Source organism: Marmota monax, unplaced genomic scaffold (assembly GCF_021218885.2).
Source record: "Marmota monax isolate L192 unplaced genomic scaffold, Marmota_monax_Labrador192_F-V1.1 WCK01_AAM20220418_F8-fsc00005, whole genome shotgun sequence".
In the NCBI taxonomy this organism is placed as follows: domain Eukaryota; kingdom Metazoa; phylum Chordata; class Mammalia; order Rodentia; family Sciuridae; genus Marmota; species Marmota monax.
Window position 1 is genome coordinate 4,312,087 of NW_026692254.1, and position 27,784 is coordinate 4,339,870.

Below are 27,784 nucleotides of genomic sequence, written 5' to 3' on the forward strand. Positions count from 1 at the left end.
ATTGGAGGAATTCTGACTAGTTATTTGTTAGAATATTCTTAATTTAGGTTTGTCTGATGTTTCTTCAAGATTGGATTCAGGTTTTACATTTCTTTTTTCTTTTTTTGGCAGAAGTAATTTAAAATTGACATTGTGGTCAGGCATGGTGGCACATACTTTTAATCCCAGCAGCTTGGGAGGCTGAGGATCATAAGTTCAAATCAAATTTTAGCAACTTGGCAAGGCCCTAAGCAAATTAGTAAGACCCTGTTGCAAAATGAAAAATATAAAAAGATCTGAGGATGTGGCTCAGTGGTTAAGCACCCCTGGGTTCAATCCCTGGTAGCCTCCCCCCCAAAAAAAATTATTGTGTCCTTCTGGAACGGTGCAATATTGGGATATTGGGATTTCTCATTACTGTAATGTTCACTTGGACCATTTCATTCAGGTAATTTTGTATTCAGTATTTAACATTCAGCCACATTATTTTTAGAGGCCTTCAAGGTGAAGACACACTGAGATGAAATCAATCTTTCTTTCTGTCTCTTTCTGCCTTTGCTTTTTGCACGCCAAGAACATGCTCTTACACTGAGCTATAGATGTAATCAAAAACACCCAAAAGAGTTTCGGCACCATAATGAAAGCACAAGTAACCAGGACAGGAGCAGAACTCATGGATCAGCTATGTCTTTTATTCAGCAGCAGAGTCAGTCATCAGAGGAGCTCATTTTCTGGGTAGAAAATGGCCCCCTGGTTACAGAAGGGGTCTGTGTTTTATAGTTTACAATGAGGGTGGCTTAATCATTGGAGACTGCAGCAGAATGTGTCAGTTTGGGCAATCAGGAAAAAAGTTATAAAAAGTCCATAACTCATTGTTATTGGGAAGGGATGAAAGCTCAAAGCCCAGTGTTCATTGCATATCTTCTTTCCTGGGATCCATTGTTACCCAGAGCTTCACTATTTTCTTTTCTCCTTCCAGGGTTCATTGGCAATAGGAAAGGGTGAAAGTCTAGGGCCCATCACTCAGTATCCGCCTCCTCCCTTCAGGACCCATTGTCACTGGGAAGAGATGAATATTTCACTTTCTTCCTTCCTCCCTCCCTCCTCTTAGGTTACACTGTCTTGGTTTTCGTTTTCCATATCCTTCAATAGAGATGGAACTATTTTTTAACAATAATAATAATTTGTTAGGGTAATAGTTCCATATTCCAAGCAATTTTGCATACTCTCACTCAAATTCCGTAATAACTCTCTGAGAAGCCTAATTGTTAGCATTACTGGAGGAGTCAGAATTCTAGAATCACCATTATTTATCATTATGGCATGGCTAAATCAAATAAATACTTATAATACTTATATAATTAAACGGTTATTTTAGCAGCAGTTCCTTTTGTATTTGGCATCTGACAAGCTGCAGAGACAGGAAGGCAAGGGAGGAATTTGGGAGGATCTGTGGCAGAGGAGTGGGAAAGAGGAAGAGAAAAAACAGGTATAGGATTCAGGACAAAGTTGGGACTTAGCAATGATTGGGTTATTAGGACTGGGGATGAGGTAGAAGAAAAACAGTGCAGAGACACTGGTCAGTCTGGGCAGAGTGGAATCTGGGCTGGAGTGTGAGGCTTGACCAGGGACTGGGCTGGAGTGGGAGGCTTGACCAGGGGTTGTAGGACGCTAGAGTTTAGGCTGAGCGCCGCTGTTGATGGGGCGGGGCCTATAGAGGATGGGCGGGGTTGGGGTTAGGTCTCGGGTAGGCGTGATTGACGTAGGCGGGACCAATCGGCGGGTGGGCGTGGCTGATGTGGGCAGGCCCCTGCCGACCTGGTCGAACTGGGCGCGCTTCCGGGTGTCACCCGCAGAGGGCGCCGGCCGGGGGAGTCGCCCGTTGAGTCGCTAGGCCGGACAGAGCGCGGCGCCGCCCCACTCGCCCCAGCCGCCGCCATGAAGGCCGTGGTGCAGCGCGTCACCCGGGCCAGCGTCACAGGTCAGTCGGGCGGGGCCGGGCCGGGAGGAGCCGCCCCTGACCCCCGCGACCCGCCGTCCCGCGAGGGGGTTCCTCGGCACCATCCTCGGGGCTGCTGCGGGCCCCCGGTGAGCTCGGCCCCCGCAGCCCCGGTTTCCCCTCGGCTCCGGGGCAGCGCTGCGGTCGGGAGCGCCCCGCACGTGCCTGGCCTGCGGCTGCGCGCCGCTGGTTCCGGAGCTCCGTTTTGGGTTTAGTTTAAGCGCACCTCATCATCGTTATCATCGTCATTTTTCTTTCTTTCTTTCTTTCTTTTTGGTCCTGCGTACTGTGTAGCAGAACCTGCGAGTGTCCCCCTGGCCGACTCTTCAGTACACTGTTGCACAAACAACACGTAGGGAGCATTTCCGGAGCGGGGACTCCGCCCTCTTCCCACTGCTCTACCTTGAATGCTGCAGTTTTGCCCGTTTGTTTGCACATCCCAATTTTTATGGAGCTTGACTCCGGATAAGATGCACAGAGGTGAAGAGTTGCTTCTCTGATGAGCTCTGACAGTTGTGTACACGCACGTGACTTCGCGTAGACCAGATGCAGAAGGTTCCCAGTCCCTGGATGCAGGTCTTCCCCATGCTGAACCCTGCCAGTATGGGTCAGAACCTAAAGAATTTGAGATGGAATATTTCTCTTTTCTAATTTCTGTGGATCAGGTCACCCAACCATTAGTCATCATTTGAACCCTCTACAACAGGGCTCCAGATAATTAACGTAGATAGTGTAGTTGTTGTAAGTACTGAAACTTTGATTTGAAAGGTATTAAAAAAATTCAAATGACAGGTTTTATATTGTCTTTAGTCTTATAAATTATTATTGGCAATATTATATTGTTTCAAGCCAGGGGTGCCAGCTACTCAGGAGGCTGAGGCAGGCGGATGATTTTAGCCCAGGAACCAGCCTGAGGAACATAGGGAGACCCCTTTTCACAACAACAACAACAACAAAACCACAAAAACCAAAAACATTGTTTTAATTAAAAAAAAAAAATTCCAGATATTCTTTCCTCCAAGCCAGTCTACACCAAAGATGTGTTTTTGAGTCCAGGAAGTATAAATGTAAAAACAAAACAACCCCCACCCCCCAAGAAACAAAATCACGTGTTTAGATCTACTTTTCAACCTTTATTAGTAAGCTGTTGGGTAACTTTGGTTTTGGAATGATCCTGGAATAATAAGGAGTAAGGGGTAGGCCAGAACTGGGGTTCTTGGAGTTTTCAAAGGGTTTATAGCATTTCAATTAATATTCACATTCACAAAAACTGGGGGGGAATTCATAGATAAGACTTTTTGTTTATTTGGGAGAATCTTGCTGTCTGTTTTGTATGGTCATCACCAACAAATTTGAATTTCTTCCCCTTGAACCAATTTCTGTCCTGCAATCTGGAGTATTGAAGATATATATTTATTCTGTGAGATTTGCTGAATGGATTTTGAGGGGTTTTTTTGGTTTTGTTTGTTTTTGGTACTGGAGTTTGAACCCCGGGGCTGTTTACCACTGAGCTACATCCTCAGACCTTTTTTTTTTTTTTTAAATTATTTTTATTTTTAAAATTTTAAGACAAAGTCTTGCTGAGTTGTTTAGGGACTCACTAAGTTGCTGAGGCTGGCCTCAAACTTGTGATCCTCCTCTCTCAGTCTCCCAAGTGGCTGGAATTACAGGCTCTGCATCTGGCAGAGTTTGAGTTCTTTTAATTTACTACTTAAATTGTAGGGATGGGGCTGTAGCTCAGTGGTAGACTACTTGCATAATATGCATGAAGCTCTGGGTTCAATCTCCAGCATAGAAGCAAACAAATAAACAAACCCCCTCTACATTAAATTGTATACTTTTAGTTAAACCAAAAGATTAAAAAAAAGATAAGGGGATTAAATTGTGAGAACATGTTAAGTTATTTGGAAATTCTAGATTGGGGAACCATGGAATTCTCAATATGGAGGGACCCTTGAGTTATCCAGACTTTCTAGTTGAGTTGTAATGGCAAAGGATCTTCTGGATTCCCCAAGAAATTTGAGTGGATTCACTGAAAGCAGCATTTGAATGACATTTCATTTTAGAGGTTTTGAAACACCACTTCCTATTTTATGGCAAGGACGAAGTAGCAGAACTCACACATCTTGTTATGTGGCAGGTTCCTTTTATAAGATTGATCAGGGGCTGGGGTAGAGCATTTGCCTAGCATGCATGAGGCCCTGGGTTCGATTTTCAGCACTACATATAAATGAATAAATAAAAAATACATTTCCATCAACAACTAAAAAATATTAAAAAAAAGATTGGTCAGACACATTTTGATTTTTTTTTACAATGGTTATTTGTTAAATTTTTTTTCTTTTATGGTGCTGGGGATTGAACTCAGTGCTTTTTGCATGCTAAGCAGCATTCTAAAACTGAGCTGTACTCCTAACTTTAGAAACTTTATTCAGAAACGTTTCAAACATTCAATAGAAGAAATAACAAAGTAACCCCCATCACTAAGTCTCAGCAAGTAAACTCTGGTGTGTATATAATGTTTCAGAGATCGTGATGTCTTTAAGGGGTCTCCTATGCCACTTATTTGTGGAGAAATTGAGCAAACATCTCTGCTCTTTTCCAGCCCTGTGATCTTTTTGTCTACGGTGGTGATTCTCAAGTTTTTCCCTTAGCAAACCATTTGTTTATCATAAAAGAACCCTTTGAACCTCCAGGTTCTTATGCTTGTTCCTGGAGAAAGGGCAAAACTGCTCTAAAATAAGATGGCAATGTCTGTGTCATATATAGACTTTGGGGGCATACTTTATTTCTTATGAAGATAATAAATTATAAAAATGTTGAGAATCTACTCTTATAAGGTAATCCTAATTGTAGAAAAAGCTTTTATGCACAAAAATTGTCTCTACACATACTTATTGAAGAGAAAATTTTGAAACAAACCATGTGTCCAATAAAATGGTTAGTCAGTCACTGAATAGGATGCAACTGTTAAAAAAAGGTGCTCAGGAAGTTTGACATAGAAAAATTTTTATGCAGTGTTAAGAGAAAAGATTAGACACAAAAATTTATATCTAAATATAAAAGTTTTATGATTATAGCAGTTACAAACAAATATGAAATAAAACCAATGAACAGAGAAAATATCAAAAGGAAATCATAGGAACAGCCCACACCTATAATCCCAATGATTCAGGAGGCTGAGGCCAGAGGATTGCAAGTTCAAGTTCATCCATGGCAATTTAGGAAAAAGTTGTCTCAAAATAAACAATAAGAAGGGCTGGGGCTGTAGTTCTGTGGTAGAACCTCTCCCTGGATTCAGTTCCTGGTACTGAAGAAAAAAATCATTAAAATAATAAAGTTTTAATATTTTAAAGACAATTAAAGTTTGTCTTTGGGTTTTTTTTTTTTTTTTTTTTGGTACCAGGGATTAAACCCAGGGGCACTTAACCACTGAGCCACATCCCCAGCCTTTTTATGTATTTTATTTAGAAACAGCATCTCACTGAGTTGCTTAGGGCCTCAGCTAAATTGCTGAGGCTGGCTTTGAACTTGCAATCCTCCTAACTCAGCTTCCTGAGCCACTGGGATTACAGGCATGTGTGACCATGCCCGTCTGTTTCTTATATTTTCCAAATTTTCTGCAATGTATGTGCATTATTTTAATTAATTAAAATCTACTGTGTTTAGAAAGCATATTGACACTGTAGAAAGTGTTGATTTATTTGAAGAACAAATAAAACCAGAAGACTTTTTCTAAAGCAGTGCAGACAAGCAAACCAAGCCCAGTTGTTTACTCTTTATTTCTGGAAAGATTATTTCTGTTTCAACTTTTGAGTCAGTGGCTCACAGGACAATTAATCACAAGTAGTCTATTATAAGAAAATCAGCACTAAAGAAAATATTTTAAAATACTTTTTAGCATAAAAATAAGAGAAATTATACTTTGCTAGTATTTTGGAAATAGATTGATACTGGTGTTCCCCTAGGGTCTGAATGTTAGGTGGTCCCTTGTCAGACACTTGAAGAAAGAGGTGAGATTCTCATTCTTTCTTTAATTTGCAGTGTATTGCAATGTGGTATACAGTCTGTGCTGCTTTGTTAGGTATATTTATACATATTACTATTCAGTAGAAGCAAATAACAGGAAACTGGCAGAGTTGACTGTTCTAGTCCTGATTGGACCATTAGATTAGTATGCAATGCAGTAATCAAACAACAGTAATCTAATGTGATTGGGCAAAAAGTTGTCAAAAAAGAGGACATTATCATGATCACCACTGAGATATGGATTTAGATTCACCGTCATTGTGATGACTCTGGGCCTAAGTACTATGGCAACATTTGTGATATTGTCCACTTTAGTAGGGCATACCTTTGACTATAAATACATGCGCAAATATAACAGTGTATGGAAAGAGATTTTCTTTAGTGGATGGGGTGCCTGCTTTAAATGATTTGGAGACCATTGGCTTAGATTGTTACTACTGAACTACACTGGGAAATAACAGCACTTTTCTGAGGTGAAGCTTAATGCATAAATTATATTTTTGTTGTTGTTCTCTTTTTTTCATTTGTGGTACTGGGGATCAAACCGAGGGCCTTGTGTATGCTAGGTGAGCGCCTTATTACTGAGCTATACCCCTACCCCTTAAAATCATAGTGTTTATGCATAATGTATTTATCTGCTCTGCAGTAAGTAGGAAAAACATTTTTAAAATGATGGGAACATTTTCCATTTTGTGCTTTATGTATTTTATTACTTGGTTTGCTGATTTCCAAGAAAAACAGAAATCTCTTTTCTAAGAATTAATCTATCTTAGCTGGATTATTTGTGGGGGAGGAAAACCCTGTTCTGGTTTTACAGATGGCCAAATTTGATCATAGAAAGTTACAGATGTTGAGGCTGGGGTTATGGCTCAGTGGTAGAGTGCTTGCCTAGCATGTGTGAGGTACTGGGTTTGATCCTCAGCACCACATAAAAATAAATAAATAAATAAGGTATTTTGTCTACTTACAACTAAAAATATTAAAAAAAGATAGTTCCAGATGTTTTACCCTGTATTACCTGAGGTAATGCATATGAAAATGTTGCCCTAAAATCCTGCGATATAAAATCAGAACGTACGGGAATTATTGTCATCTCCCTGTATTTGATTTTTGGATATCTCTCAGTTTAAACCAAGGAAATTATGAGAAGTATGTGTGATGTGTAAAATAACACTAAGCACTCATGATACCTGTTTGTTAAGTCTTTTCTCCCTTTTGATTCCTTTCTAGTTGGAGAAGAGCAGATAAGTGCCATTGGACGTGGCATTTGTGTATTGCTGGGTATTTCACTGGAAGATACACAGAAGGAACTGGAACACATGTAAGACACAAATTTCTCTGTCATTGCCATGTGCATGGGATACATAGTGGTTTCATTGGCAACTTCTATAGTTTTTTGTGCCTTTGAAGGGAGTGAGTCCCTGTCATCTTGGTCCATCCTCCCATTGGATGTAGTATGGCTATCTTTGTGTTTCAGGTGAGACCCAGGAAGAATAAACTGTCAAACCACAGTCAGCAACGGAGTGGGAGCACAACTTAGCCTCCATCTCTGTTTGTTACTACACCTGTGAGCTCTGCCTCTTTGTGCAAAACAGGGCCTCTTATTAATGTTTTCTCTTTCTCTCTCTCTGTCTTTTTTTTTTTTTTTTGTACCAGAGTTTGAACCCAGGGGTGCTTCACTACTGAGCCACATCCCCAGCTCCTTTTTAAAATTATTTTTTAAAATTTTGAGACAGGGTCTCGCTAAGTTGCTGAGGGCCTTGCGAAGTTGCCAAGGCAGGCTTTGAACTTGAGATCCTCCTGCCTCAGCCTTCTGAGCAACTGGGATTCACATAAGGACCTGGAACTTAGATTAAATTTCTGTCTCCTGGTTTTTCACAGACACTTTAGCAAAAAGCCTGAACCCAAATTAGAATCTGGGCTACTGGGGTTTGAAATTGGTGCTTTTTTACTGAAGGAGGGGAGTTTGCCATTGCTGCTACCTGATAGCTGTCTTGGTAGAGCAAGTTCAGGAAGGACTGACTTTTTTTCCCCTGCACCAGTTGACACATTTGCTTCGATTCTGGCCACTATATATTCTGCTCCTTGGTTTGAAGAGCCTGGGTATAACTCTGCCCATTTGTGCCTTTGTTATTACATTGGAAGTCCCACTTGGAACCTAATTCCTACTAAGGTGTCAATGACTGATAGGACAGTTTGATACCACTATAGGAATGTTAATATTGCACTCTTGGTATTGAGTATTTGACTATACCCTCCCTGGATGCTAAAAGAGGAGTAGAAGATGGTAGTGGTTAATGACTGAGACCTTAGGTCTGAGTCTTTCTATGGCTCTGACATAGTGGACAGCTAATACTTAATTAGTGATTAAGAGATGTGATTCAATGTAAGGCACACGCTGGCTGTGGAGTGGGAGTATAGTACCCATTGCAGAGGACACCCACATGAAGAGTCAATGGATTAGGATATTTAGAGCCCTTGGAAATGCCTTTGCTTTTAACATCATTCAAAGGTGGCTCTCAGGTGGTGAAATTTCAGCTTTCATGCAGTCAGTTCTTTTGTAGTTCTTAAATCTTACCTGTCCAGTTCCTTCCAAGGTGTGGCTGTCCTTTTTTTTTTTTTTTTATTGGTTGTTCAAAACATTACAAAGCTCTTGACATATCATATTTCATACATTAGATTCAAGTGGGTTATGAACTCCCATTTTTACCCCAAATACAGATTGCAGAATCACATCGGTTACACATCCACATTTTTACATAATGCCATATTAGTAACTATTGTATTCTGCTACCTTTCCTATCCTCTATTACCCCCCTCCCCTCCCCTCCCATCTTCTCTCTCTACCCCATCTGCTGTAATTTAATTCTCTCCCTTGTTTTTTTTTTTTTTTTTCCCTTTCCCCTCACAACCTCTTATATGTAATTTTGGTGGCTGTCCTGTGTAATCTACAAGTATGGGGAAAGCCCCTCAGGGCTCAAGAAGCACATGACATAATTATCAGGTGCCTTTTCTTAGATCTTTTTGTACATTTGCAATATTTACAAGTTTTCTCTCAGAGTATTTGCATATTGATTATTTTGAATAACTCTAAGAAGGGGTATAAGATGGGGTTTCATTTATTCCTGTGTAAAGATTGAATTCTTCTGTAAAAAATCAGCATTGGATTTAGGTATGGATATAGCCCTAACTTGGAGGAACTGACTGTGGTGTGGTTGTCATTTTGGCCTCTGTTCCCACCAGTAGTTGCTGTAAATTGGAAGGACTGACAAAAAAGAAGGAAATCCCCCCTAAAACCATATGAGTTAGGACTGTTATTACCTAGTATTGCAGATGAGGAAAATGAGGCATGGAGCGGATTAGTAACTTGCCCATGGTCACACCATCCGTTAAGTGATGGAGTCACCATTAGGTTCTTATTTGGCAGGATGCTGGGGACACTTTGGGCTTACAGGGTGTGTTGGGAGCCTTGTGATCCTGCATGTAGCTCTCACCACTCTTTTTCTCTTTAGGGTCCGAAAGATTTTGAACCTGCGTGTGTTTGAGGATGAGAGTGGTAAGCACTGGTCAAAGAGTGTGATGGACAAACAGTATGAGGTGCTGTGTGTCAGCCAGTTTACTCTTCAGTGTGTCCTCAAGGGGAACAAGCCTGACTTCCACCTGGCGATGCCCACAGAGCAGGCAGAGGGCTTCTACAACAATTTTCTGGAGCAGCTGCGCAAGACTTACAGGCCAGAGCTCATCAAAGGTAGGCAGGAGTTGCTGGGGGCATAGCTCAGTGGTGGAGTGCTCACCTAATATGCAAGAGGCCCCAGGTTCAACCCCCAGTACTACAAAGAAAACAAAGTAGTGAAGAGAGTGAGCCTGCACCCAGAAAGGGTGTCCCTGGGACACCTCCAAGTAGAGGGAGAAGTGAATGTACAACTGAAGCATCTCTTTTTCTGGAAAACCATTGTTTATATTTATTGGCCACTTAAAATGAAATAATAGCTGTTACCACTGTTGCAGCTGTACCTAACACATGCCCTCTGAATGCTCTTGATACTATTTACCCTTCTCCATTCTTTTGTTTATATTTTGAAAATGTTTAAGAGCCCAGAGGTGTGTCTGATATTGTGGTGTTTCTTTGATTGTTTAGATTAGCCTTATCTAATAGAAACAGAGTGTGGACCCTAAATGTGAGCCAAATATGTCATTTAATTTTTATTTTTATTAATTATTTTTTGTTGTTCTTGCTATCCTGGAGATCAAACATGCTGGGCAAGTGCTCTGCCTCTGAGCTATACCCCACAGCCCTGTCATTTTAGTTTCTAATAGGTATAATTAAAAAAAGTAAAAAGAGGCTGGGAGTATAGCTCACAGGTAGAGTGTGTGCTTAGTATGCATGAGGCCCTAGGATGGAACCCAATTACCCACCCCCCCAAAAAAGACAGTAAAATGAGCCAAGTGAAGTTGCTTTTAAAAATATACTTTATTTAACCTAGTTCAGAATATTATGATTTTTTTAAACATATAATCAATATAAACATTATGAGATAGTTTAAATCCAATTAAAATGCTTTACATTTCTTAGAGCAGTATGAAGTTCACAACAGAATTCAGAGGAAGATAGAGAGATATCCCATATATTCCTCCCCTACACATGCAAAGCCCTCCCATTAGCAGTATCTCCCACCAGGGAGAAAACATTTGTTATAACTGATGAACCTCCACTGATGTGTAATTTTCAACCACAGTCCATAGTTTCCATATGTGTTAACTCTTGGTTCTGTGTGTTCTATGGGTTTAGATAAATTTATAATGTAATGTACCCACCATTAGAGTATCATGCAGAATATTTTCACTACCCTAAAAATCTTTTGTGCTCTGTTTATTCATTCCTTTCTTCCCACAACTCTTAGTGACCACTGATGTTCATTTTATCCATAGTTTTAGCTATTTCCAGAGTGTCATTCATACAGTTAGAATTATGTAGTGTGTAGCCTTTTCAGATTGGCTTCTTTTACTTGGCAAGAAGCATTTAAAGTTCCTTTTTCATGACTTTATTGCTCATTTCTTTTTAACACTGAATAATATTCCTTTTTCTGGATGTACTATAGTTCATTTACACTGCAAGCATAATACCTTGCAATTGGGTCTGAGTGACATCTGCACAAAGGCGAATAAATTCTGAAACGATCCTCTTTTTTCTCTGGGGTCTGAGGATGTTCTGGCAAATTTTATTTGCATTTTCAAATGCTAGCTACTTAATGATAAATTCACAGGCATCTGGATCCCCTGTTGACCTGTTAGCTGTTTTATACAATTGATCCACAAAGTGCAAAAATAATTCTTCTGAGCCCTGTTTTATCTTAGTCAAAACTAAACTAGACTGGACCCAGGAAGAGATTTGTTGCCATGCCCGTTTAGCACATGAAGTTATCATAAACTGCAAATTCATAGTTGAGCACAACTTCTCATTCCTCTGGTTGTACATGGTGTTTTCTCTTTTAATAATGTGTTGCCTATTCTAATTCTTTGCTCCTCCGTATACATTTTACAATCACTTTGTCCATGTCCACAAAATAACTTGTTGAGGTTTTGATTTGGAAGGAATTGAATGTAGATCAAATTGAGAACTGGCATCTTGACAATATTGAATCTTCCTCTCTATGATATGGAATGTTGCTCTATGTATTTAGTTCTTTGATTTCTTTTATCAGTTTTATAGTTTTCTTTATATAGATATGGTACATGTTTTGTTAGATTTATACCTAAGCATATCATTTATGGGAATGCTAATGTTAATAATGTCATGTATTTAATTCAAATTCCACTTGTTCATTACTAGAATATAGGAAAGTGATTGCTTTTTGTGTATTAACTTATTATAATCACTTATTGGTTTCATTTTTTTTTGTTGTTTTTGACTCATGTTTTCTCCACTGATGATCAAGTAATCTGCAAACAAAAACATTTTTATTTTTTCCTTCCCAATCAGTATATCTTTTCTTGCCTTATTTCATTAGCCAAGACCTCCAGTGTAGTATTGGAAAGGAATAGTGAGAGAGGACATTCTTGCTTTGTGCCTGCTTTTAACAGGAAAGCTTCTAGTTTCTCTCTCTCTCTCTCGATATTCTTTATCAAGTTCAGAAAGTTCCTTTGTATTCCTAGTTTACTGTAGATTTTTATTATTATTATTATTATTTTTTAAATATTTATTTTTTAGTTTATTATTTTTTTAATGGGTGCTGAGGATCGAACCCAGCGCCCTGCGCATGCCAGGCGAGCGCGCTACCGCTTGAGCCACATCCCCAGCCCAGCTTTTTATTATTAATGGACGTTAGTTTTTACCAATACCTTTTCTGCATCTGTTGATATGATGATATGATTTTTTTCTTCTTTAGCCTGTTGATGCAATGGATTACATTAATTGATTTTTGAATGTTGAATCAGCCCTACATACCTGGGCTAGATCCCACTTGATTGTGGTTTAATTCTCTTTATACATTGTTGGATTCAATTTGCTAATATTTTGTTGAGGATTTTTGCATTTTTGTTCATGAGACGTATTAGGCTGTAGTTGTTTCATGGACTCTTTACCCCTTTCTTTTTCCTTTTTCCTCTCTAGTTTCCACATATAAGAGAAAAGGGCTGGAGTTGCGGCTCAGCGGGAGGGCGCTTGCCTTGCATGTGTGGGGCCCTGTGTTTGATCCTCAGCACCACATAAAAAAAAATAAAATAAAGGTATTGTGTCCAACTACAACTAAAAAAAAATTAAGAAAAAAAATAGGATTGTCGGAAGATGGCGGCGAGGGGAGTGCATTGCCCCTGTGTGGTACGTCACTGTGCGGGAGAATGACAAGTCAGGATGGCTAAAGGCTATCTTGTTAGGAATTTCCAGCAAAAGTGGGGTGCTCCGGAACCTGGAGGAAGGATTTCCATCGCACGAGGATCGGCTACGGGGGCTCAAACGCAAGAGATTTGTCCGCACGGAGGGTCACGCTGCTTGTTCGGCAAATCGCCCCGCGGCTAGAGTCTGCGGCGCACACTGGGAAATGAGGAGATAGCGACGCAGGGATACAGCGCTGCAGTTTCTGCGGGCTTCTGCCAGCTGTGCAAGCACCGTACTCAGTGCTGAATTCTGGGTTTGAGACAGGGGAAGGAAGCGGTCCAATTCGGTTCTCCACACTGGTCAGACCACAGAGGAGGCCAGCGGCCACCATCTTGGAGAGCTGACGTCACCATCCCTGTTTTCGACTGATCGCAGCTCATTCAGCCATAGAACAGGTAATTTCAGGCTGCCATTCGCCTGCGGCTTGCAGACAAATTACTCAGGCTCAGTGCTAAATAGCCCGCGGAAACTGCTTCTTGGAGCCTGCTCTTATCAGAGCATGCACCGAGCACGGAGTGGCCGAGTTCCGGCTCCCGGAACTGCTCTGGCCCAGGGCTAAGGAGCCCGCGGAAACTGCTTCTCGGTCCGGGTCCTGCTGAGTACTGTGGAGGTAAATACCAACCGAGCCTTCGTGGGCAGTGGCAACGGGACTGAGACGGGGCTTGTGAGGGCCGGTCAGGACTCACCCGTTGCTTTGGTCACCCGGCAAAGGGAACGAAATGCTGCCATTCGCATGGGATACCAACATGGCAGAGATCTGATGTCATCAGAAAGCGGCGGAGGAGAGAACTTCATCAATACCAGCGGCGACAGAAACATTTGGTCTCCTGGTAGGGAGGGTGAGTCACAGACACCCGAGTCTTTCTTGCTTTGTCGCTGAGCCAGAGGGGAGGAGCGGGGCTGCCACCTGCGCCAGGAGCAGGCCCAGAGGCTTGCCGGCGTGGTGGTCGCGTGACCCCAATTGTAGTGGGGGGGGAGCGGAGCTGCCACCCGCGCCTGCAAGGTGGGCAGTCCTGCGACTGACCGGCAAAACAGGCCCAGCGGTCCGCGGGCGTGGTAGGAGGGGCAGGGCAGAGCCGCCGCCCGCGCCTGCAAGGTAGGCAGACCTGCGACAGACCGGCGGATCAGGCCCAGTGGCCTGCTGGCGTGGTACACACGTCACCCCAATTGGAGTAGGGGCAGAGCAGAGCCGCCACCAGTGCCTGAAAGGTGGGCAGACCTGCGACCGACCAGCGGAACAGGCCCAGTGGCCTGCCGGCGCGACAGACACGTCACCCCATTTGGAGTAGGGGCAGAGCAGAGCCGCCGCCCGTGCCTGCAAGGTAGGCAGACCTGCGACCGACCGGTGGAACAGGCCCAGCGGCCGGCCGGGTTGGTAGGCACGTCACCCCAGTTGGAGTAGGAGCAGAGCAGGGCCTTCACCTGCGCCCGGAACAGGCCCAGTGGTCCGCGGGTGTGGTAGACAAGTCACACCAATTGGAGGAGGGGCAGAGCAGAGCCGCCGCCCGCGCTTGCAAGGTTGGCAGACCTGCAACCGACCCGCGGATCATGCCTGGTGGCCTGCCGGCGTGGTACACACGTCACCCCAATTGGAGTAGAGGCAGAGCAGAGCTTTCACCCGCGTCCGGGACAGGCCCAGCGGCCCGCCGGCACGGTAGTCACGTCACCCCAATTGGAGTAAGGGCAGAGCAGAGCCGCTGCCCGCACCTGCAAGGTAGGCAGACCTGCGACCGACCGGCAGAACAGGCCCAGGGGTCCGCGGGCGTGGTAGACACCTCATACCAATTGGAGGAGGGGCAGAGCAGAGCTGCTGCCCGCGCCTGCAAGGTAGGCAGACCGCCGCCCGACCCTGCAAGGGAGACTTTTCAACTATACAAGAGCAATATAAATATATAGGGGGGAAAATTTTTTCAAAAACACAACAGTTTCACCAAGCAGAAAGAAACGCAAGCAGTATGAAAAGACAAGGAAAGAAAGGACCACAAGCAATGCAGGTCAACTCAACTTTAGAAGAGGTAACAGCTGCAGCAGATGGAATGTCAGATAAAGAATTCAGGATATACATGCTTCAGATGATCTGGAGTCTCAAGGAAGACATTAGACAGCAAAATCAGACAATGAAAGATCACTTCGACAATGAATTACACAAACAAATCCATGAAGCAAAAGATCAACTATACAGGGAGATAGAGGTTATAAAAAACAAACAAACAGAAATCCTAGAAATGCATGAAGCAATAAACCAACTTAAAAACTCAATTGAGAATACTACCAGTAGAGTAGAATACTTAGAAGATAGAATATCAGACAATGAAGACAAAGTATTTCAACTGGAAAAGAACATAGACAGCTCAGCAAGACTGTTAAGAAACCATGAGCAGAACATCCAAGAAATATGGGATAACATAAAGAAACCAAACTTAAGAGTCATTGGGATACAGGAAGGTACAGAGCTCCAAACCAAAGGGATGAGCAATCTATTCAATGAAATAATACGAGAAAACTTCCCAGACTTGAAGAATGAGACAGAATCCCAAATCCTAGAAGCCTAAAGGACGCCGAATGTGCAAAATCATAAGAGATCCACACCTAGACACATTATAATGAAGATGCCCAACATACAGAATAAGGAGAGAATTTTAAAAGCTACAAGAGAAAGGAAGCAGATTACATTTAGGGGTAAGCCAATCAGGAGAACAGCTGATCTTTCAACACAGACTCTGAAAGCTAGAAGATCCTGGAATAACATATTTCAAACACTGAAAGAAAATGGGTTCCAACCAAGAATTGTGTATCCAGCGAAATTAAGCTTCAGGATGGAAGATGAAATTAAAACCTTCCACGATAAACAAAAGTTAAAAGAATTCGCAGCTAGAAAACCATCTCTTCAAAACATCCTCGGCAAAACATTACAGGAAGAGGAAATGGAAAATAACAATGAAAACCAACAGTGGGAGGTAGGACAGTAAAGGGGGGGAAATAATCAAAGAGGAAAACAAACCATGTTTAGTAACAGAAATAAACAAATATGGTTGGAAGAACAACCCATACTCAATAATAACCCTAAATGTTAATGGCTTAAACTCACCAATTAAGAGACACAGGCTAGTAGAATGGATCACAAAACAAGACCCAACAATATGCTGCCTACAGGAGACGCATTTGATAGGAAAAGACATACATAGGCTGAAGGTGAAAGGTTGGGAAAAATCATATCACTCATATGGACTTCGGAAACAAGCAGGAGTGTCCATACTCATATCAAATAAAATAGATTTCAAGCCAAAGTTAATCAAAAGGGATAAAGAGGGACACTACATACTGCTTAAGGGAACCATACACCAACAAGACATAACAATCGTAAATATATATGACCCAAACAATGGTGCAGCTATGTTCATCAAACAAACTCTTCTCAAGTTCAAGAGTCTAATATACCACCACACCATAATCATGGGAGACTTCAACACACCTCTCTCGCCACTGGACAGATCTTCCAAACAAAAGTTGAATAAGGAAACTATAGAACTCAATAACACTATTAATAACCTAGACCTAATTGACATATATAGAGTATACCACCCAACATCAAGCAGTTACTCTTTTTTCTCAGCAGCACATGGATCCTTCTCAAAAATAGATCATATATTATGTCACAGGGCAACTCTTAGACAATATAAAGGAGTAGAGATAATACCATGCATCTTATCTGATCATAATGGAATGAAACTGAAAATCAACGATAAAAGAAGGAAGGAAAAAGCATGCATGACTTGGAGAATGAACAATAGGTTACTGCATGATCAATGGGTTATAGAAGACATCAAGGAGGAAATTAAAAAATTCTTAGAGATAAATGAAAACACAGACACAACATATCGGAATCTATGGGACACATTGAAAGCATTTCTAAGAGGAAAATTCATTGCTTGGAGTTCATTCCTTAAAAAAAGAAAAAACCAACAAATAAATGATCTCATACTTCATCTCAAAATCCTAGAAAAAGAAGAGCAAAACAACAGCAAAAGAAGTAGAAGGCAAGAAATAATTAAAATCAGAGCTGAAATTAATGAAATCGAAACAAAAGAAACAATTGAAAAAACTGATAAAACTAAAAGTTGGTTCTTTGAAAAAATAAATAAAATCGACAGACCCTTAGCCATGTTAGCGAAGAGAAGAAGAGAGAGAACTCAAATTACTAGCATACGGGATAAAAAAGGCAATATCACAACAGACGCTTCAGAAATACAGAAGATAATCAAAAATTATTTTGAATCCTTATACTCCAATAAATTAGAAGATAGTGAAGGCATCGATAAATTTCTTAAGTCATATGATCTGCCCAGATTGAGTCAGGAGGATATAGACAACCTAAACAGACCAATATCAATCGAGGAAATAGAAGAAACCATCAAAAGACTACCAACTAAGAAAAGCCCAGGACCGGATGGGTATACAGCAGAGTTTTACAAAACCTTTAAAGAGGAACTAATACCAATACTTTTCAAGCTACTTCAGGAAATAGAAAAAGAGGGAGAACTTCCAAATTCATTCTACGAGGCCAACATCACCCTGATACCTAAACCAGACAAAGACACTTCAAAGAAAGATAACTACAGACCAATATCTCTAATGAACCTAGATGCAAAAATCCTCAATAAAATTCTGGCAAATCGGATACAAAAACATATCAAAAAAATTGTGCACCATGATCAAGTAGGATTCATCCCTGGGATGCAAGGCTGGTTCAATATACGGAAATCAATAAATGTTATTCACCACATCAATAGACTTAAAAATAAGAACCATATGATCATCTCGATAGATGGGGAAAAAGCATTCGACAAAGTACAGCATCCCTTTATGTTCAAAACTCTAGAAAAACTAGGGATAACAGGAACATACCTCAATATTGTAAAAGCAATCTATGCTAAGCCTCAGGCTAGCATCATTCTGAATGGAGAAAAATTGAAGGCATTCCCTCTAAAATCTGGAACAAGACAGGGATGCCCTCTCTCACCACTTCTGTTCAACATAGTTCTCGAAACACTGGCCAGAGCAATTAGACAGACGAAAGAAATTAAAGGCATCAAAATAGGAAAAGAAGAACTTAAATTATCACTATTTGCAGTTGACATGATTCTATACCTAGCAGACCCAAAACGTCTACAAAGAAACTATTAGAGCTAATAAATGAATTCAGCAAAGTGGCAGGCTATAAAATCAACACGCATAAATCAAAGGCATTCCTGTATATCAGTGACAAATCCTCTGAAATGGAAATGAGGACAACCACTCCATTCACAATATCCTCAAAAAAAAAAAAAATACTTGGGAATCAACCTAACAAAAGAGGTGAAAGACTTATACAATGAAAACTACAGAACCCTAAAGAGAGAAATAGAAGAAGATCTTAGAAGATGGAAAAATATACCCTGTTCATGGATAGGCAGAACTAACATCATCAAAATGGCGATATTACCAAAAGTTCTCTATAGGTTTAATGCAATGCCAATCAAAATCCCAACGGCATTTCTTGTAGAAATAGAGAAAGCAATCATGAAATTCATATGGAAAAATAAACGACCCAGAATAGCAAAAAAAATGCTAAGCAGGAAGTGTGAATCAGGTGGTATAGCGATACCAGACTTCAAACTATACTACAGAGCAATAGTAACAAAAACAGCATGGTACTGGTACCAAAACAGGCGGGTGGACCAATGGTACAGAATAGAGGACACAGAAACCAATCCACAAAACTACAACTATCTTATATTTGATAAAGGGGCTAAAAGCATACAATGGAGGAAGGATAGCATCTTCAACAAATGGTGCTGGGAAAACTGGAAATCCATATGCAACAAAATGAAACTGAATTCCCTTTCTCTCGCCATGCACAAAAGTGAATTCAAAATGGATCAAGGAGTTTGATATCAAATCAGAGACACGCCGTCTGATAGAAGAAAAAGTTGGCTACGATCTACATTCGGTGGGGTCGGGCTCCAAATTCCTCAATAGGACACCCATAGCACAAAAGTTAATAACTAGAATCAACAAATGGGACTTACTCAAACTAAAAAGTTTTTTCTCAGCAAAAGAAACAATAAGAGAGGTAAATAGGGAGCCTACATCCTGGGAACAAATCTTTACTCCTCACACTTCAGATAGAGCCCTAATATCCAGAGTGTACAAAGAACTCAAAAAATTAGACAATAAGAGAACAAACAACCCAATCAACAAATGGGCCAAGGACCTGAACAGACACTTCTCAGAGGAGGACATACAATCAATCAACAAGTACATGAAAAAATGCTCAACATCTCTAGCAGTCAGAGAAATGCAAATCAAAACCACCCTAAGATACCATCTCACTCCAGTTAGATTGGCAGCCATTATGAAGTCAAACAACAACAAGTGCTGGCGAGGATGTGGGGAAAAGGGTACACTTGTACATTGCTGGTGGGACTGCAAATTGGTGCAGCCAATTTGGAAAGCAGTATGGAGATTTCTTGGAAAGCTGGGAATGGAACCACCATTTGACCCAGCTATTCCCCTTCTCGGTCTATTCCCTAAAGACCTAAAAAGAACATGCTACAGGGACACTGCTACATCGATGTTCATAGCAGCACAATTCACAATAGCAAGAGTGTGGAACCAACCTAGATGCCCTTCAATAGACGAATGGATAAAAAAATTTGGCATTTATACACAATGGGGTATTACTCTGAATTAAAAAATGACGAAATCATAGAATTTGCAGGGAAATGGATGGCATTAGAGCAGATTATGCTAAGTGAAGCTAGCCAATCCCTAAAAAACAAATGCAAAATATCTTCTTTGATATAAGGAGAGTAACTAAGAACAGAGTAGGGACGAAGAGCATGAGAAGAAGATTAACATTAAACAGGGATGAGAGGTGGGAGGGAAAGGGAGAGAGAAGGGAAATTGCATGGAAATGGAAGGAGACCCTCAGGGTTATACAAAAGTACATACAAGAAGAAGTGAGGGGAAAGGGAAAAATAATACAAGGGGGAGAAATGAATGACAGTAGAGGGGGTAGAGAGAGAAGAGGGGAGGGGAGGGGAGGGGATGGGGGATAGTAGAGGATAGGAAAGGCAGCAGAATACAACAGACACTAGTATGGCAATATGTAAATCAATGGATGTGTAACTGATGGGATTCTGCAATCTGTATATGGGGTAAAAATGGGAGTTCATAACCCACTTGAATCAAAGTGTGAAATATGATATATCAAGAACTATGTAATGTTTTGAACAACCAACAATAAAAAAAAATAAAATAAAATAGACAAAATGATATTTACTTTACGGTATCTTCTCTTTAAAATAAAGACCTGGCAAATGAAAAAAAAAAAAAAAGAAAAGAGAAAACAAATAACCTTTGACCTTCTAGGTTTAGGTTCTTTTGCTTAATACAGTGGTCTCAAGTTCCATTCGTTTTCCTGCAGATAACATAATTTCATTTTCATTTATGGCAGAACAAAACCCCATTGTGTATGTATACCACATTTTCTTTATCCATTCATCTATAGATGAACACCTAGCTGGTTCTGTGGTTTGGCTATTGTGAATTTTGCTGCTATAAACATGGGTATATATGTTAATGCATGGTTATGCCTGTCACTATAGCATGCTGACTTTAATTCTTTAGGATAAATACTGAGGAAGTGTAGAGTTTGGTCAAATGGTAGTTCCGTACCTTGTCTTTTGAGGAACCTCCATACTGCTTTCCATAGTGGTTGTACTAATTTGTAGTCCCTCCAACAGTGTAAAAGGGTTCTTTTTTCTTCACATCCTCTCCAGCATTTATTGTTTGTATTTGTTTGTGTGTGTGTGTGTGCGCGCACGCGCTCGTGCTGAACCCAGGGGTACATAACCACTGAGACACATCCCCAGCCCTTTTTATTTTTTCATTTTGCTAAGTGGTTGAGGCTAGCTTTGAACTCTCCATCCTCCTGCCTCAACCTCCTGAGACTCTGGGATTACAGGCGTGTGCCACTACCGTGCCTGGCCTTTCCCCACTTTTATACTAAGACTTTTGTACTAAATCTTTGAAACTTGGTATGTAGTTCATACTTCCAGCACACCTCAATTCAGACCAGCCACATTTCAGGTGCCCAACAGTGACTAGTGCTTATCATTCTGTGACTAGTGCTTATCATACTGGATAGAGTAAGTTTAGGTCTTTGTTCACCTGCTTACTGTTAAAAATGCTGAAATAGTTTAACTAATCGTGGTTTAGTTTAGAAGTCATCTCAGGATAGAGGTTTGGGTTTATGGGAAAATTATGAATCTGAAAGATTTCATAAGAAGGTTATTTAATTCTCTTTTCTTTTCATGTTTCTGGCCTTTTTTTCAAAGTTCTGGAAAACACATTCAGCCTCATTTGGTAATATACTTTGAGAACTTTTTAAGTAGAGTTTTTCTTTCATTATCTAACTTCAGTATCTCTTCCTCCTGTTATACCATTTTGTAGACATCTAATAATTGTTAGTCATTAATTTTATAGTGTTTCCCATTCTTCAGCTTTCTGTTTTTGGATTGAAGAAACTCAGATTCCTTTTTAGTGGGCCTGTTTTCAGCCTTAAGTAATAACATTTATTAAATGTTTTTGAAGCTCTATAGCAGAGCCTCCATTGAGGATTATCAGTTTATCAGATTTGCTCATGTTTAGATGGGTGATGTTCCAGTTCCTCCTTGCCATTTCCTTTTATTTTAATTCTCTTTTTTTGCAAAAAGTATCCATTTGCCATAAGGACATAGATATTCCAAGTGAGCAGAACATTCTTGCCTTAAATCAAATCCCACTTTTTAATTGGTTCTGATAGAGCAGAATATGTTTGCCTCTTCCAGAAATATCCATGTAACCCCATTCATAAGTCTATTCATGTCTATCTTCAGTGCTTTTTCTGACCCTGTGTCCCCTGGGGTCATCTGACATGGCTTTGCTGCAAATATGTTTCTTCACAGAATGAATAATTAAGTTGGGTCTTCCAAGTAATTATTTTTATTTGCTGCGCCAAGGATTAGATCTTGCCAGCATTGTCTTCTCTGCTTGTAGATATTTGTGGAACCATCCATTTCTGAGTAATTTCAATTGTATTTTAGCAGGCACTTTAAATGGGAGAACATTAATGGTTATTACAGAATGTTTGAGTGAAAGCAAAACAGCTTTCATGTAAACTCTTAAAGAGGAGTATTTTATATATTGTTAGATGTTTTGTCTTCCTAAAAATACCTTTCACTTTTTGAAGTGATATGTATTTTATCTAGGAAATTATATGAAGTACATGAAGAAATATACTGTAATTTTATAATGGATCAGAGTTTAAGCTTATGAGATATGATACAACTGATCTTTTTTTTTTTTGTTACCAGAGATTGAACTTGGGGTCACTTGACCACTGAGCCACATTCCCAGCCATATTTTGTGTTTTATGTAGAGACAGGGTCTTACTGAGTTGCTTAGTGCCTTGCTTTTTGCTGAGGCTGGCTTTGAACTCTTGATCCTCCTGCCTCAGCCTCCCGAGCTGCTGTTGTAGGCGTGTGGCACAACACCCAGCTACAACTGATCATATTAATGAAATATTGACAAGAATTATGTGAAGAGTTTTAATCAAAATCTTTTTCCAAGTCTTTTGGACTTTCACAAGGATTGTAGTTATAATTGAGCGAGGTGCATCACTCTCGCTTTTGGTCTTAGTTCTTTTACAGCTTTCAGTGGAATAAAATGCATAGAGTGTATTTTACACATTTGCTGTTTTTTTGTTAATTTCAAGAATTTGGCTCTGAGCGCCAATATGGAAAACCCTCTGTGTGCTACAGGGATACTTGAATGCAAACAAACTGCTAAAAGGCATTTCCTTTATTTTAGGATTTCAGGGCCATTTCAGCAACTTTAAAACTTAAAATAGTTTAATTAGATTTGACATTTCTTTTCATTTCTTTCTTTTTTTTAATGACTGAACATTTTACGTTTAAATTTAACTCATTTCTTATTTGCTGTTAAAATTAAATGGAGAGAAGTTTTGTGTCCCTTTTGTTTCTTCTGTATATTCCTTTACATCCCAACTGGTGCCCCTTCGATTATAGACACTTCCTCTCCAGCCACCACTCCTCCTGCACAGACCCTGCAGTGGCTCATATGCTGGACAGCAAAGTCTGTCTTGGTTTCCATTTTTTTTTAATGAATTGCTGATGATAGGATTTTAATCTGTTTCCCTGGATCCATATGGGACGAGACCCCTGGGAGCAAGTTAGTTATGAGTTGGTCCTGCATAACTTTATTACTATTAGTATATAGCATGTCAGAATATATCTGTCAAGGGAATATATCTGTCTTGTGCAAAGGAAATAATCTTCATGTTGGATCTTCATAGCAACCCTATCAAATGGGTACTAGCACTACCCTCATTTTGCAGGTGAGGAGACTGAGATGCAGCAGGATAACCTGTGGAAGGTTGCTGAGTATATAAATGGCAAAGCCTGGAATCAAACCAGGAGCCATCTCTAGAGGCTAAGCTTCACTCAAGTCTTCAGTTCACTCATGTCACACCCTTTTGCCTTCTTGACCTTCTCTGGAAGTTTATTGGGACTTCCTGCTTTCTCTGCCCTGCTTAAGGAAACCAGTAGAGGGTTTTGGACCTTATAAGGTCTAGTGAGAGCAGAGCAGTGTACTCCATGGTCACTCTGTCTTTTATCTTGGAGCAGTGATGTTAATCCGGAGTTTTTGGTCGTGTTTATTGCTGGGGGATATTTTATTGGTTCTACTCAAGTAGAACCATGTTTTCTCTATTGATAGGACATTGTTTATCTACCAGCCATTGTGCTAGGTTCTGGGTAAATAGTGCTGAGCAAGAAAGATGCTGTCTCTGCCCTAATGGAACTCACAATCTAGTGGGGAAGAGAAATTCTGAGCAAACATGGCTGGTTTTGCTATACCAGGACACCAGTTCTAAAAAGCTCATGTTCTGCAAAGCTACTGCTAATCATAGGACTTGCAGGAAAAATGGGGTAAATAGCAGACTGCTAAAATCCACCAGCAGGCAGTAGGCTCTTACTTTTCATTGTTACAAAATACAGTCAGAGGGGCTTCTGCCAGTCCTGAGGGCTTTTCCTTTTTCTGCTAAAAATGGGCCATTTGTTCCTATTGTTCTGGCCCTCCTTGCCTAAGAAAACCTCCTCTGCTCTGATGCAGCCTTTGCAGTATATGTATGCACTTTTTCTCATTTATCAGTTGTAACTGAGTACATTCTCATTTCAGAAACAAAGTTTCCAGAACCTTTTGTAATGACTAGTGTGATGCATGCTTTGGTGGGTATTAGGAGTGGATAATGGGATTGGGTGCTAAGGTTGTGGTGGTAAATGTGCTTAGGATTGATTCTTCTTTTCTTTTTATTTACAAAAATATGTTTTTTAAAATAAATTTTTATTTGTTCTTTTTAGATATACATGACAATAGAGTGTATTTTGACATATAATACATAGATGAAGTATAAGATTCTAATTAGGGTCCTATTCTTGTGGTTGACAACGATGTGGAGTTTCACTGGTGGTGTATTCATATATGAACATAGGAAAGTTATGTGTGATTCATTTTGCTGTCTTTCCTATGCCTATCCCCCCTCCCTTCCCTTCATTTCCCTTTGTGTAATCCAGTGAACTTCTAAACGCACCCCGCCCCTCTGCCCCATTGTGTGTTAGCATCCACATATCAGAGAGAACATTTGGCCTTTGTTCTTTTTGGGATTGGCTTATTATACTTAGCATGATAGTCTCTAGTTCCATCTATTTACTGGCAAATGTCATAATTTCATTCTTCCTTTTGGCTGAGTCATATTCCATTGTGTATATGTACCACATTTTCTTTGTTATTCATTCATCTGTACCACATTTTCTTTATTCATTCAACTTAGTTTGGTTCCATAGCTTTGCTATTGCGAATTGAACTGCTATAAACATTGATATGGCTGTGTCACTGTAGTATGCTGATTTTAGTCATTTGGGTATAGACCGAGGAGTGGGATAACTGGGTCAAATGGTGGTTCCATTCATGTTTTCTGAGGAATCTCCATACTGCTTTCCAGAGTGGTTGCACCAATTTGCAAACGTTTGAGTATACTTTTTCCCCAACATCCTTGACAACATTTATTATTTCTTGTGTTCTTGATAATTGCTATTCTGACTAGAGTGAAATGGAATCTCTGTGTAATTTTAATTTGCATTTCTCTAAATGCTTAGGGATGGTGAACATTTTTTCATATATTTGTTGACCATTGTATTTCTTCTGTGAAGTGCCTGTTCAGTTCCTTTGGCTTGAGCTTTGATTCTGCCTGGTCTGGGTTTAGGTCATTTGCTGAATCTACTTGACCCACACAGAAAGTGGTTAATAATTATGTTTATATGTGGGCATGCACTCTCACTCTTGGTTAAATATAATTGAGGTTACTAGGATGCATGTACTTAAATTGGAAAACACCCCTAATTTTGTCTGTTCCCCAAAAGGCTTCTTCCCTGGGGGATTGGGTAGGTAAGCCTCAGAGCAGAGGTCAGGTTTGCCCAGGACTCTCAAGGTTGAGCAATAAAAATCCTATGTCCTTGGAAGCCCTGGGCCAACTAAGATGGCTGGTCTGCTAAGAAACAGCCCCGTGGCAGGTCAGTTCTCATTGCACCCATCTTCAGTGCTTTGTGCACAAATGCATCTTCTTCATGTAGAGACAAGTAGGGGTTAAGAGGACCATCAGGGCTGAAGGAATGATACAGGTCATGGCCACATCTCTAGGAAAGATGTGGAAATGTTCATCCCCTAGTACATGGTGTGCTTGGCCTGAGAAAGATCCAAGAGATTCAGGGCAGATGTGGATAGAGGAGTGGAAAGGAGACTACAGTGCTGGAAAACATGGATAGCAATCTGACCACTTGGTCATGGGGTGTGTTTGGCTGGCTTCTATATCAAGAATCTTTATAGTTATATAAAGACAACATGAAGACACGTTTAAACTGAGACCAGAGGGTGAGAAAAGATGCAAACTGTAGTATCAGGAGGTGTTTTGGTGACTGACCTATTAGATGCTCTCCCTGTGTCCTAGCAAGCTCCCTAATTCTGCACCTTTCCTTTCCTCCCTCCCTGCCTGTGTTCCTTCCTTCTGAGGTGGCCTTGGTGCACTTTCATCCTCTTCCTTCTCTTCTCTCCACTTGCCTCCCTACCTCATCTCATCCTCCTGGGCCTCCCCACATTGCTTGGGCTTCTCATAGTCAAGTGGTCTCTGGATTTCTAACATGGTGCTGTTTTCCTTCAAAGTGAACCTTCCAAGGATGGTTGTTCTAAAACAGGAAGTGAAGGTGCCAGTCTCTTAAGGCCAGGCTTGGAAAGGGGTCAGATACACATGTGCCATAAACAGCAGTCTCACAGCTCCTCCAGAGGGGATAAATCCCTCTTGCAATGGAAGGCATGTCAAAGAGTTTGCGGTTGGTATTTCTAATCTTCCAAAGCTCATGACTCTGGTGCTCTCAGAGGGTGGAATTTTTCTCATACACTGGCTGTTCTTCAAATAATTACTTTAGGGAAAAACCCCTAAAGCACAAATTTGTCAGTTTCCTCCCCTCTATGACAGAGTGAGCCAGAGCTGAGAGTGCTTTATTGAGCCCCCAGACTGAGTGGGCCTAGGAACCTGGGCAGTTGTGGCTTCTGCAGCCCCCAGGAATCCCTAGCCTTGGGATGAATGCCAAAAGCAAATTTGACTGGAGACATTAAACACTCTTCAAGTTGAGTGTTGAATGTGCATTAGGTTTATAGTTAGGAAAAAAAAAAGTTATCCCAAAATGGAGTGGTTAAAAGAAGGATCTGCACTGCAAACTTCTAGTCCCAGCTCTGAGCCATTCACAATGGGCCCAGGAAGGCATTTGCTTGTCGTCTTTGGTCAGCAAATTAGAAGCTGCTCTGGTATTAAAAAGAGCTACCTGTATATTTTCTGTGGGGTCTGATCTATGGTGGGCATCAAAGTGCTAGAGAAATGTGGACTTAAGGAGGACAGCAGCTTATGATGGCCTCAGAGCTGTGCACAATGTGGGACATCCACTCTGTCCAATTCTCCTGCAGCTTCATAATGCAGAAAAGGTGCCAGGCGCTGGAAGAACACAGCTAGTTTTTGCTTTGTGGTTAGTACTTAATTTCTATGGATTTGTTTAATTTTCTACTCTTTTTACTATTTAAATCATTTTAACAGCATGAATGAACTTTCAGCAGAAGCCTGTTTTATGGACTTTGGCAAGAATTGTGATGCGAAAGTCATTACTTTTAATATAAATTTAGGAAATTACGTTGTGGGGTAGTGTTTTCATTGTTCACAAGTGGCAAGGCTGGCAAACTGAGGTGCAGGCAGATGCTCTTATGTACAAGTTCTTGTTTTTAAATTTCTGGTGCTAGGGCTTGAGTCCAGGGCCTTCGCCATGTTAGGCAAGTGCTCAACCACTGAGCTACATCTCTAGCCTCTTGTGTAGAAGTCTGATACCTAAGTGTGATTGATGTTGTCCCAATTGGTTAGTGTTTTCTGTCATTCCTTTTTTCACTCTCCAGTAACTTACCTTCTTAGTTCTGCGTGTCTCTTTTTCAGCCTTACATCTCACAGCTGTAATATCGCTTCCCTCATCCCAAAGGGCAGATTTTATTTTTCATTCTTAATTCTTATTTTTTCATGATTCTTTCATTGATTAATTGTGAACAGCAACTCTTAATTTTACAAGTTTTCCTTCTCCCTACCTAAAATAAGTGTCATGGCTGCTTTTAAGAATGTGTCGGTGTCCTGGTGGTGAATTTGTACCCTATTGTAATGGCAGAGTGCTCATAACCAAGTTATTTTGTGTGATGAATGCCCCTGGGTTTAG

At 40.6% G+C, this 27,784-nt stretch overlaps 1 protein-coding gene across 2 annotated transcripts in view; it reads left to right on the plus strand.

Annotated features, from left to right (window-relative positions):
- Window positions 1-1,801: 1,801 nt before the first annotated feature.
- The window catches only part of Dtd1 (D-aminoacyl-tRNA deacylase 1), a 195,097-nt gene continuing 169,114 nt past the window's right edge, over window positions 1,802-27,784 (plus strand). The window contains exons 1-3 of one of the 2 annotated variants that reach the window (XM_046434867.2): window positions 1,802-1,960; window positions 7,238-7,328; window positions 9,520-9,755. In XM_046434867.2, the coding sequence (XP_046290823.1) occupies window positions 1,918-1,960; window positions 7,238-7,328; window positions 9,520-9,755 (370 nt within the window). In that variant the 5' untranslated portion in view covers window positions 1,802-1,917. The remainder of the gene's footprint in view (window positions 1,961-7,237; window positions 7,329-9,519; window positions 9,756-27,784) is intronic. The other variant, XM_046434860.2, reaches the window with a different exon arrangement.